This window comes from Dipodomys ordii, unplaced genomic scaffold, assembly GCF_000151885.1.
Source record: "Dipodomys ordii isolate 6190 unplaced genomic scaffold, Dord_2.0 Scaffold5, whole genome shotgun sequence".
Classification (NCBI taxonomy): domain Eukaryota; kingdom Metazoa; phylum Chordata; class Mammalia; order Rodentia; family Heteromyidae; genus Dipodomys; species Dipodomys ordii.
The window spans coordinates 22,228,685-22,241,184 of NW_012267221.1; the positions used below are offsets into that span (position 1 = coordinate 22,228,685).

General features: G+C 55.5%; 1 protein-coding gene across 1 annotated transcript; it reads right to left on the reverse strand.

Moving 5' to 3' along the window:
- Positions 1-4,628: 4,628 nt before the first annotated feature.
- On the reverse strand, positions 4,629-7,418 carry Dlx2 (distal-less homeobox 2). The gene is made up of 3 exons (XM_013028715.1): positions 6,637-7,418; positions 6,043-6,227; positions 4,629-5,191 (listed from the first exon to the last, which is right to left on the reverse strand). Exons 1-3 carry the CDS (start codon positions 7,046-7,048, stop codon positions 4,787-4,789), a joined length of 1,002 nt encoding a protein of 333 aa, XP_012884169.1. The 5' UTR covers positions 7,049-7,418; the 3' UTR covers positions 4,629-4,786.
- Positions 7,419-12,500: the final 5,082 nt, after the last annotated feature.

Genomic DNA, 12,500 nt, shown 5'->3' on the forward strand with positions numbered 1-12,500 from the left:
CTGGCGCTTCTTTCCCTACACACCCCCTTCCATCCTGCATCTTAAGCCCCCAGAATTGTTTGTAAATAAAACTCCAGTCTGGCCGCTCTGCCTCCGTGTTTCTGTCTCCGTGTCTCTGTCTGTCTGTCTCTGTCTCTCTCTCCCCGCCCCCACTAAACCTGACACTTCCTCAAACTCGCCCCACCAGTTTCGGAGCTCCTGACACTGGGAGGATATTCACAATTTACTCGGGAGATCCCGAAGGAAGGCCGAGGGGAAGCCTCCGCCGGGCAGCCGGACTGATCAGGCCCGGGATCTGCTCGTTTCTCCCTTCTGCCCTCCTCATCCCCAGAGTTGTGAGGCGGACGGCGGAAAGTCTAGGCAATGAAAGGGGGTTCTGGGCCAGCGCAACCCCAAGGAGAGATCAGTGGGAAGGTGCGCCCCGCAGCCCTGGCGGGGCTGGGGGGCGGGGGAGGGCGAGGCAGAGGTGGAAGGGGAGGGGGCGGCGGAAGCGCCGGGTCGCCGGGCTCCAACTCGGCTCCTGCTTTTCACTCCAGTGCCGAGGCTTGGCCCTGCGCGGAGCCGAGCGGAGGGAACCCGGCAGCCCTCCCCCTGCGGGCCGCCCTCCCTTCTCTTCTCTTCCAGAGCTTGTCATATCTTGTCTCTGGCCTGATATTTTACTGGCGCAAATGGAAGGGGATTACAATGAAGATTTATGTGTGCTCGGAACGCGGCTGTTTTCCCAGTGCAGGGGAGTCGGGATCGCTGCTTCCCATTTCCATTTTTCATCCGTGCTTTCGGGAGCTCAGTTTAACCCGCGGGGTGGGGGTGAGGTGGGGGTGGGGAGAGCGTGTCTGCGCGGCGGCGGGCTGATCACAGGGCTCCGCGTCTCCGGGCGGCCCGGGAGACTGTGAGAAAGGCTTGCCAGAGTCGCCCCCGGCGGGGCTGGAGCCGGCCCCCGCCTCCGGGAGCCGGGCTTTGTCCCCCCCCCCCAGCCCACCCCTCCGCGTCCCCTCCCCCTGCTTCTGGGACGTGGGCGCGTCCTGGCGATCCCTTCCCTGCGCCCGGCTCCCGGTCTGCGGAAACGCCCCTCGCTCCGGGCCCCAGCACACTCCCGCCCTCTGTTTTGCGGGTTCCCGCGGGGGGGGGCGGGGGAGGCACGTCGTGGCCCGGTCCGACCCCGCCGCCGCCAAGTGCCAGGTTCGGCGACTCCGGCGAGTCTGTGGGGCCTCAGCCCACCCCGGAGAGGAGCCGCCCGCCCTCCCGGCTCCCAGGCTCGGCTCATGCCAAGGCCTGTTGCGTGATTCCAACTTGGGCTGACATTCTCTGCCCCGGGCGCTCCGGCGTAGGCCTCTTAATCATCTTGTCTGCTGCAGATCCTCGACACCAGCCAATTTACTGCCCCGTCTCTCCCCGCTGGTTTCGGGAGGGGGGGAGAGAGAGAGGGCGGGCAAAAGAGGGGAGGGTACAGTCAATCTCAGGGAGGGGGCTGGCACCAGGCTTGGAACTCAAAATACCCCCACGGAATTTGGAACTGGGAGAGATGGGACACTGGGATGCGTGTCTGATGGGCAGGGGTTGCTTAGGGAAGTCTAGAATCGCAGGTCCACGGGTTTCATTCAGCCTTGGATGGGAAAACTACAGAAATGCAAAGAAGTCTGGCGCCGGTGGCTCAAGCCTGTAATCCTAGCCACTCAGGAGGCTGAGATCTGAGGATCGCGGTTCGAAACCAGCCAGAACAGGAAGGTCCGTGAGGCTCCTATATCCACTAAACTAAAAACAAACAAAAAAGCTGATAGTGGCGCTATGACTCAACTAGTAGAGCACTAGCCTTGAGTGAAAGTGCTTAGGGACAGTGGCCAGGCCCTGAGTTCAAGACCCATGATCTACAACAAGAAAAAAGAAAAGAAAAAAATAAATGCAAAGAGATCCTGGATTGTGCAGTTGCCTAGTTTTAATCAGACACCCCAATTCCCTGAACCATACAGTTGTCAATCTGACTTGAATCAGCAAGCCCCAAAACAATTTGGCCAGGAAAGTCAGGTTTCCTCTCAGGAGGATATTACTAAACCCACAAAGTAACTTGTCTTGCCTTATCTCTATTCTGGCAGAGATGAGTTTAAGACAAATGACATACATGTCCTAAATAATCTGTAGAAGAGGCCTGAATCCAGCAAGGGGACCCCTAACTTGTGCCCAATGTCATCTCAAACCGAGGCCATTCCATTGCAAGAAAGCTCCTGAGCTCTCCAGGCCCCAGGATGTTGATCTTCCACTCAAGGTGAAGTTGGAGAAGCCTCTGGTAACTCTGGATTTCATAATCCATCACGAAAGCAAAGTGATTTGGTCCACTGGGATAGTGCAGGGAAGGTAAATAGGAAGTAGCTCATTTATCTAGTTTTTATTATGAGCCAGGCACTGTGTGGCATCATTGCCTCATTAAGGGTTCATTAAGTTGGTGCTCACAACTCTGAGCAACAATTGTTATTATTTCTCTCACAACTCTGAGCAACAATTGTTATTATTTCTCTTATTTTATACATCTTCCAACTGTAACAGAGAGAAGTTAAGAGGGTTTCCCAAGGTCACATAGCCAAGTGGTTGAAGCCAGGAAGCTTCCAACCAGTGGATCCAGTGCTTTTAGGGAAAGGTACTTTTAGTTCAAACTCACACACCTACCCTGCTTTTCACAGGGACTGCCAGAAAATAGGGTTACTTCCAAAGCTGGAAATCAGGTGTGTAGAGGCCATGGTGGAAAGCAGAGCTGAAAGGTATGTGCGTCTTTCCCTTCCAAGGGTATGAGGTACAAGGATGCCATTCCCAAGATGGAGTGCCTCAGTTTCTGCACGTGTATATGTGTAGCTGCATGTGTATCTCTGTGAGTCAATATATGGGCGTGTATGTGGTTGTGTGAGTGTGCAGCATGAATTTGTCCCTTATGTGTAAGAGTGTGATTGTGACTTGGTGAGTGGAAGCGTGTCATGGGGTGCGCTCCTGCATGCGGCACTGTTCTCGCGCATGAGTTGTGATCCTGAGGGTGTATGTCAGTGTGTGGTTGTGTGTGTGTGCGCGCTCCTGGAACGCAGTGCACAGGGTTGCCCGGGATCCCCGAGCAGTCAACCGTGCCTCCCGAGGGGGAATCCAGAGTTCTTGGCTCAGCCAGCTTCCAAAGGACAAGCTCTGGGGAAGGACCAACGCAGGGGGTGAGGGGGGGTTCTTATCCCAGAATGCGGTGGAGCACAGGCTCCTGACACTAGGTCCCGGGAGGCGGCTGGAAGGCACAGCTTGGCCCGCATGGCGGACGCGGGGGCGGCCGAGGCCGCCTTGGAGCGGGACGGTGGCGCCGGCGCCAGAGGGGGCCTGACCGGAGGAGGCTGGAGCCGCCCGGCGCAGAATGAGTCACCGAGCGGCGGGCTGGAGAACTTCAGGCGGGGGCGGAGCTGAGCCTTCGCCGCCGCTTTGAGCGGAGCGCGTCGGTTCTCGACCCCGGCGCACCTTAAGATGCTTGCGGCCGGGGTGCAGATCGCAGCTAGTGCAGCGGCTCGATCGAGCTCCGAGCGCCTGACCGACGGATGGAACCCTGGCACCAAGGAAAAAGTACACACTCCAATGAAAACAATAATTTATTTAAATAATCTCTTCATAGTGTAAAATCAACATTAAGAGCATGTTGCTTTCATAATAAATAGCCCCAAAGTGCCTTGCATTTCAAGAACTTGAAAGGCTTTAGGGGAAGATAAAACAAATTCAAATCAGTAGCTTCATTTAACTGAGGTTTTGTTTTTTTTTTTAAAAAAAAAAAAAACGAAGGGGTTTGCCGAGGTCACTGCGAAACCGCAGTGTTCACAACTAGGGGGTTACAAAAAAGTCTGAAAAGATGAGTTTATACAAATAAATCAGTGGGAAAATCTGCACAGACAACTTTATTTACAAACTCTGTGTCAAAGCCCAGGCTAATAATCCTGAATAAATTTTAAAAAAGATAATTTAAACGCATTTTTGCAGTGTCCACATATTAAAAAATCATTTTTTTCCAACATCAAAATGAGGTCATCCGCAAAGGCACCTAAACTTTTAAAAAAATAAAAAATAAAAATAAAAGAAACTCCACTGGTGATGGATGAGAGAGAGAGCTGAGAGAGCTCAAGCTAAGGGGCGTTTGGGGGGCGGGTAGCGAGGCCCGCGAGCGACGAGGGCTCCGAAGGCTGGGAACCGCCAGGCAGAAAGAAAGCGGCGGGGTCGCCGGGGTCACGGGGCGGGGGGGGGGGAGGTCGGGCGAGCAGGACCCCGGGAGGTCAATAACCAAAGCGGGCCGGGGCTGAGCCCCGAGGCGGGCGAGGAGAAAGGAGCCTCAGAGGGCTGGGGAAGCCTCGCGGGCGGGGCAGGCGTCCTTCTCCGAGACCCGGCGCGGAGCCCCCGGGCGAAGACGGCGCCGGACGGCCTGGACAGGCGGAGAGAGGAGGGGAGGCAAGGCCGAGGCGGGCTCAAAATGGCCGAGGCTCGGGGCTCAGATCCGAATGCGGCTCGGGGGGGGGGGGGGGGGGGCGGCCTTCACCGTGCAGCTGTCCAGCTGCCCCAGGACGAACCCGGGGCGAAGAGACTCCCTTTCCCCAGTTCCGTGCTGCTGGGTGGCAGTGCGTGCGGCCGCGGGGCCTGGGGCCGGCCACCTCTGCAGGCTGCAACCTCCGGGAGGGCCGGGCGGCGGCGGCTGCCGGCCGGGAGGACAGACCCTGGGGCGGGCGGCGGGTGCGAACATCGAGGATCACCGGTCTCTGTTTGAGTCTCTGGCGCGGTCGCCCGGGAAGGGTTAGAAAATCGTCCCCGCGCTCACCGGGGCGCCCCCGCCGCCGTGATGGTGGTGGTGGTGATGGTGCGGCTGCGGGGTCTGCGTGGGGTGCAGCAGTGGCGCCGTCGCCTGCAGGTGTGGGGTGGAGCCCGAAGCCTGGTGATACCACGGGTAGTTGCCCAGAAAAGCCGAGGCCGCGCTGCTGGGGCTGGAGCCGGAGCTCCCGGCGCCGCTGCCTCCGCTGCCCGGGCCGCCGCCGCCCCCCATCCGCGGCGGCGCGCCGAAGTCCCAGGAGGCCGGCGCCGAGACCGGCGGGGAGGCACAGGGTGGCGAAGCGCTGGCCCCAGGGTGCTGCTCCGAGGGGATCTCGCCGCTTTTCCACATCTTCTTGAACTTGGATCGACGATTCTGGAACCAGATTTTGACCTTTGTGGAAAAAGGACCCAAGCGTTAGTGGAGGAACTTGTTACTGGAGTCGGGAGGGACGAGAGCAGAGGAAAGGCCGCCGGCCGGAGGTGGACGTGCGGCGCCCGGGGGCGCGCGAGCCGATCGCGCGCGGAGGCTCCGCTGCTTCCCAGCTCCCTTCGGAGGGGATCATCTCCAAACAGCTGCTGTGGGTGCTCTGTTTGCGACTGCGTGTGCTACTGAGCTTTGGTCACAGCCGGAGCCGGCCCGGAAGCCCAGTATTTCACCTGCTTTATCTCCACCGAGTTCAGGGACCACATGATACCGGATTTCTGCCCACCTCCCTACCCTTTTCCTTCCCTCCCACGCGGTGGCCGCTTGGGGATTTTCAATTTTGGGCCTAGAGAAGTTTAGGCTGCATAGACGCGCGCTTAGGAAGCCATTAAACTACGTTAAAATATACATAAATAATTTTGTGCCAGTCCTGGGGCTTGAACTCAGGGCCTGGGCGCAGTCACTGAGCTTCCTTTTGCTCAAGGCTAGCGCTCTACCACTTGAGCCACAGCTCCACTTTCGGCTTTTTGCGCGCGCTTGCGTGTGTGTGTATGTGTGTGTGTGTGTGTGTGTGTGTGTGAGAGAGAGAGAGAGAGAGAGAGAGAGAGATTAATTAGAGATAAAAGTCTTTCGGATGTTTCTGCCCCAGCTGGTTTCAAACCGCAATCCTTGGATCTCAGCCTCCCGAGATTACAGGCGTGAGCCACCGGCGCTCGGTTTAAAAATCTATCTATAAGAACCTGTCTCGAACGCGCCTGCTTCCCGAGTAACCCAGACTAGCTAGCCCGGCCGCGGGCCCCTCGGGGAGCGAGCCGCACCTGAGTCTGGGTGAGGCCGAGAGACGCCGCCAGCTCGGCTCGCTCGGGCAGGGCCAGGTACTGAGTCTTTTGGAAACGCCGCTGCAGAGCGGCCAGCTGGAAACTGGAGTAGATGGTGCGGGGTTTTCGGACTTTCTTTGGCTTCCCGTTCACGATTCGGATTTCGGGCTCGAGGTCTTCCTTCTCTGCAATGAAACGGAATTGTGAGAGCGGCCCAACGCCCGGGCCCTAGAGTTCCCGCCGAGACCAGGGGTGGGTGGAGGAACTTGGCCGGAGCCGGGAGGGAGGCGGGTTTCTCGCAGACGTCGCCCGCCTCACGGGCGCAACTTCAGCACGCACAGACGGGCGCGACCGCCCTCGGGGAAGTGGGGACAGGCACAGGCCGAAGAGAGAGGAGAAGCATACAAAAACCAGTTCCCGGGAGCACGCACCGGGGTTACCAGGTTGATCACAGAACAACAAAAGCGCGACTCGAGGGAGATCGGAAATTGGGGAGCCAGACAAGGGCTCCGGACCGCACCCCCTTTCACCCCATTCCTGTTAACCCCATCCATCCCAGTGACTGACCGACTTGATGCCAGCATTTATACACACCCGGCTCGTTGTTGGCGGGGGATGAACTGGTCCCGTAGGGAGCGTAGGAGGTGTAGGCGGCGGTGTAGCCCAGGTCGTAGCTGCTCTTGGCGGAGTACGGGACGTTGTTGAGGCCGCTGGTGTGGTACTGGTAGGAACCCATGTGCGCGTAGGGCGAGCCCCCGCCGCCGCCTCCCGCCGGGTGCTGCTGGTTGGTGTAGTAGCTGCTGTCGGTAGCTGTGGACACCGGCAGGGTCGGCGACTCCTGGGGCTTGTGGAGGCTGCTGCCGCCGCCGCCGCCGCCGCCGCCGCTGCTGCCGCCCGGGCCGGCGCCGCCACCGCTCGGGGGCTGCTGGTGCTGGTGGTACGTGCTGGAGGCCGTGATCTGGGTGGAGTGCATATCAGCCACCAGACTGTCAAAGACTCCAGTCATCCTGGCCCGGGACAGGGAAAGAGCACGGGTGGCGGGCGCGAGGGGGACGCGAGGCGCCTCCTCAGTCTCTCTAGCTCCCTTCCAGCAGCCAATGTAATTACGAGGAGGTGGGGTTGGGGGGGAAGGAAAACAAGAAACGAGGCTACGGTCTTGGCGCCTCCTCCTCCAGGGGAGGTGATCACCACGCGCCTCTCGGGACAGCTGCCGCCGGCCGCATCCTCCTCTCCAGGCCTCTCGGCCTTCTCGGCTCCTCGCCCAGCGCGGGCTCAGGCTGGGGGCGGGCAGTGGAGGGGGCAGGGGTGACAGGGCCGGGTCGGGGCTCCAGGAGGCGGGAGCAGGTGAGCAGCCCTAAGCGGCTTTACGATTGTCTGCCAGGCGGGCTCCTGCAGGGTGGGCATTTAACACTTGTCACGTGAGCGCCGGCGACGTCACCTAGCAACAGCCAATCAGAAGCAGTGGGCCGCGGGGCTCCTGGCGGCCGGGGCCGCAGGGCCGGGGGGCGGGTGTCACTTGGCGGGCCGTGGGGCTGCGGCGGCGGCGGCGGCGGCGGGTGCACACGGGCCATCGAGGAAAGAGAGCCGGAGGCAAGAGACTGGTTTGGGGAGACTGAGTGCTGTCGGGCACTCAGCAGTACAGCAGGTGTGAAGGCAGAGGAAAGGTAGCTGTTTCCACCCCGAGGCAGAAGTGGGGTCTTCTGTCCTGTTCTGTGTGCAAGGGCCAACTCCAGTGATTTGTGCCTTGATGTCCGATGTCACTTTTCGAACACATGAATCAAATAAAGCGGTCCGGCGAACGGAACCAGCTTTATCTCCACGTTTCCTCGAAGTGTCTGGCACTTGACAGTCAATTGATTCAAATTATCCGTAAACCATGTATAATAATACCTGCTTCCTAACCAACCCACAGGGATATTAGGACAATTAATTGGATAATATATAAACGTTTTCCCTTGCTACTTGAGAGAAAAGCTATATAAATCTAAAGGCATTATTACTAATAATATATTTGAAATCACTTTTCCTTGTACTTACCTTGACACACCAAGGCCCCGAGTAATTATGTACATTTGATGGGCAATTGACACTAGAAAAGTGATCATGGAGCTTCCTGGGAGTGGAAAGGAAGACCAGGCAGAGCAAATAGCTTCCAGAGTTCATTCTGATACTACTTAAATTCGACGTTTTTACAGAAAAGGAAATGAAATAATAGGTGAAATTATAGATTTATCTCTCCATGTCTTCTTGGCAAAAACAATAAATATGCAGTTTCATTTTGTGCACTTAGTTCTTATTTACATTTAGTACCTTAGGTCTCTGATCCACTCTGTCTTTGCTATTTCTGTGACGACTTTCTTTTTACATTTTGGTGATTGAGACCCTTGTCCTACAGTGATGGACACTAGCCTTGCTGGACTTCTAAGTCAAAAGATACTGCGGCACCGCCAGCTTTGTGGTGCCACCTGGTGGATGGTGTGCAAAGTTGCGGAGCCGGGCAGACGGTCTAATCATGCCCAGGCGCCAGTCTCTGAAACCCCCTAAAAGAACAAAATAGTAATTAAAAGCCACAAAATTGTGTTAGTGCCCACCATCTGAAGTATCCCTTCCTAAAGTCATAACATGTTCCTGAAAGAACTTGTTACAACAAATGCCTAATGGAAAACAAGTTGCTACTTTGAAAAAAAAAAAAAAACGATCTTTGGTCTTCTTCCCCAGAAAATTCAAGTGTGTAATTAAAACTCCAGTGTTCACACTGGGGAATAATGAGGCTCCTAATGCACCTTCAAGTCTGCCTGGGTTTAGTGCCCAGCCATCTTTTTGGCTAAGGAAAGCTGAGAGATGGGGTAGAGGAGCTTGTGAGAAATGCTTCCCCTATGGGGCTCACCACCACCAGACTCCTGCTTTGTGGGCCCACTTAACCTCTTCATATTTAATCTAGAGTGCCCTTTGGTGTCTTGCCTCAAACTGAAGCTCTCTGTCACCACTGTGGTAGCTGTTTTGACATAATCAGGGAAAAATTTCTCTTGGAAAAAAAGTAAGTGTAACTGCCCATAGCCTTGCCTTTTCTCTGCTCTTAGTTCTCATCCCAAGCATGTCCACCATACTTCCTCAGGGTGGCAAGTTTGATGTATTTTATGTCTTGAAATAAAACCCTACACACAGCCTGAAGTCCAGGTTAGCAGAGATTTAGAAAATGACATATGTGAGATATGGTCTCCTTTTATCTAGGACGTAAATGTGTGCTTGTAGGAGAAGCAGCTGGAGATGAGGGATGGAGGAAGGAAAAAGAGAAGGAGGAGGAAGAATGAGAAAAAAGAAGAGGAGGAGGAGGAGACTTTTGTCCACAGTTAGAGCCTAGGAGTATCCCTTTCCATAGAGATCTACAAGGAGTGAAGATGGAATTTTGATGGAATTTGGGAGAAAAGTGGTGTGCAGCCAGCTTCCTCCTCTGTTTCAGGGCAGCCTGGGTTTTACTCTTAGTCTCTGTCGTCTTTTACTCTGCAGGAATCTAGAAAAAGGGTGAGTGAATAAGAAGAGTTAGGGGATCTCTGCCCTGGTCTTGTGTGTTCCAACTCCATCACCCAGACTTTCCAAGTTTAGACCTAGCAGTCCCTCCCTCCCCCATAGCAACCAAATTATCATGGACCAAACCATCATATCCATTTTATACATGAACATTGAGGCTGAAGGAAGAAAAGCATTGGGTTAGATGCTCTTCACCCTCCTTGACATCTAGATGCCTTCTCCTCTGCTTTCGTGCAAATCACTGGGATAATTAGTATAAGGTCTTCCTTGAACACCCAGGACTTCCCAGAAGATCTAAAACTGGAGTGGAGTTAGGCACTGGTGGCTCAAGCTATAATCCTAGCCACTCAGGAGCCTGAGATCTGCGGATGTGATTTGAAACTATCCTAGGCAGGAAAGGTCAAGAGATTTATCTCTTATCTCCAATTAGCTTTTTAAAAAAAAGCCAGACGTGGAACTGTTACTCAAGTACTGTAGAGTCCTAGTCTTGGGCCAAGAAGCTCAAGGATAGCACCTGGGCCACGAGTTCAACCCAAGACTGGCACAAAGAAACAAAACCAAACCAAACCAAAAATAAATGAAACTGGAGTGGACAAGTCTGGCCATGGTCAGGAGTCCAGAGCTTCTCCTGCTCAGTGCTTTGCCTCTGCTTGGCTGCTGAGTATCCACTGATTGGAAAGCCCCTCAGGGGGGTGGGGGAAGGGGTACTGTGAGGGAGAGGATGTCCCTCCTTGGCAGGAAGAATGAGGTGGCATTTCTGGTGACCTACATGCCTGTTCTCACTTACCTATTCCACTCCTAGGCCACAAATGTAGCTACTGGATTACTGGCTGCCCCCCCCCCCCACTGTACTCTCTCATCCAGGGTTCCAGGGACATGGGTACCTAGGCTGATGGCTAAGGTACCATGGCTTTGTGTTTGCATCCCTAGAGTTACAGGGGCTCCCATATCCTACACTTTCAAATCCCTTTGAGGTTCACCCTAGAAATAAAGATGTCTAGAAAGGGCAGGGATCTGATTTCTGAGTCTCTCACACCTGCCTTTCTGCAAACAAACTGCTAGTGTTTTTCTCTTACTAGCTGGCAGCTTTTTGAGACAACTTTCACCTGATCTTTACATGCATGGTATGTGGCTGGTGTCATTAACACTGGTTTTCCTTGCTATCCCCTAAGGAGTCCTCAAACTTGGGGAGCCATTAAGTTCTCCTAGCTCCATAGGCCCTTGGATGAACAGCGTCCTGACTCCTAGGTTCTTGTCCTTGGAGTTCACTACTCTCCCAATAAACTCCTCCTTCACAAAAAAGGGGGTACAAATAGAATCAGAATCACCTCGTGGATGCTGATGTGGTCCACCCAGAATGGGTGTGTGGGTTCCTTTGATCTCTGTATCCAGGGGCATCCTCACCTCTTCTTTAATATTCAGATCAAGGATTGGAGGGATTTTTGTACCTTTCCAGCGTCCCTCACCCTCCTCCATGACCTTGACTGTCAGAAGGTCACTGCTGGCACTGCCTTGTACCAGGTGCTGGCAGTTGCTGACCCCTAGGGGCTTTTCCAATGGAAAGTGATGGCCGGCAGTTCCTTTCTGAGCTGGCCCTCTGTGGGGCCCTGAACATCTGTCTAAGGGATGGGTGCCCCAGAATCATCTCCAATGAGGAAACCAAGGTGAAGGCTGAATCTCTTGCTTAAGACTGCAGTATCAGGTGTGGGCCTAGTGGAGGGGGGAGAAGGGTTGGGCAGTGGCTCCAGATTGGCCTGGGGAGGAGACACCATGACCTGGGAGTCCCAGCCCACCTGGGGGCAGGCAGGAAGGGGTTTGTCATCCTCAGGGGCTGGGGGGGGGGAAGGGGCCCGGCACCGCCCCTCCCCCCAAGGAGCTAGTGGTTAGCTGAGGAGACAGGAGAATCTCACACTGACCCCTCTCACACTGACCCCAGGAAGATTCCAGAACAGATGTCACCAACAGGGGGAAGGCAGGCTGTCTGTCGGGAGCTTCAGGAGTTCAGGAGGCTTTCAGATGATCCTTCCCCTCCCCCCCCCCCAACAACCTGGGAGTCATAGTGAAAGTTCTTGAAGCATGTTGCTGTGATACCTGAGATAACCTCTTTTTTATTTTAATTTTTTATTGTTATTATAAAGGTGATGTACGGAGGGGTTACAGTTACACACGTCAGGTAAAAAGCGCATTTCTGTTTGGACAGCGTCCCTCGGAGAGCCTTTTTGAGATGTTTCCGGCCATCCGCCTTCCAGGTCATCTTGATCGCAGGCCGGCCTATTTTGCTTCCATGTCTGACTGCAGTGATCAAAGTGAAGAGATTGGAGAACTGGGGCTCCTGACCCGCCAGGGCGCTCTCGGGGTGAGGTGGGCCGGCGGGGCGCCTGCCTGCGAGCCTGCGGGAACCGCCTTCTCCTTTGAGGGCTGAAAGCTGCGGGACCTGGGGCGCAGGTGGTGAGGCCCTGGGGGTGGGGTCGCTGGAGGACGTAGCACTCACGCCGTGAACGCTAGAAGGAAAACCCTGGCTGCTCGTCCCTGGGCTCTGACCTCGGCTCGGGGCCCCAGCAGCGAACGTCTGTGCTGCCAGAGGCCTGGGACCCGGAGCCGGCCGTTTCTCCTGCTCTACCCTCGGCTAAGCGGCCTAGCCTGGGTCCAGGGCTGCGGGGCGCCGCTGTGCAGACGCCGGGCCCGGATCCGAATCACAACACCAGCCCCGGGAACTCCCAGCCAGCCCTCCAGGTGGTTTTGTGGTGTGGGAACTCAGGACCTCCAACTCTCCTTTGGCTTTTTGGCTCAAGACTGGAACTCTACCACTTGATCACACCTCAACTTCTGCTACCTTTTTTTTTTTTTTCAGGCCATTTGGAAATAAGTGTCTCATGGACTTTGCTTCCCCAGGCTGGCTTCGAACTGTGGTCCTCAGGTTGACTCAGCCT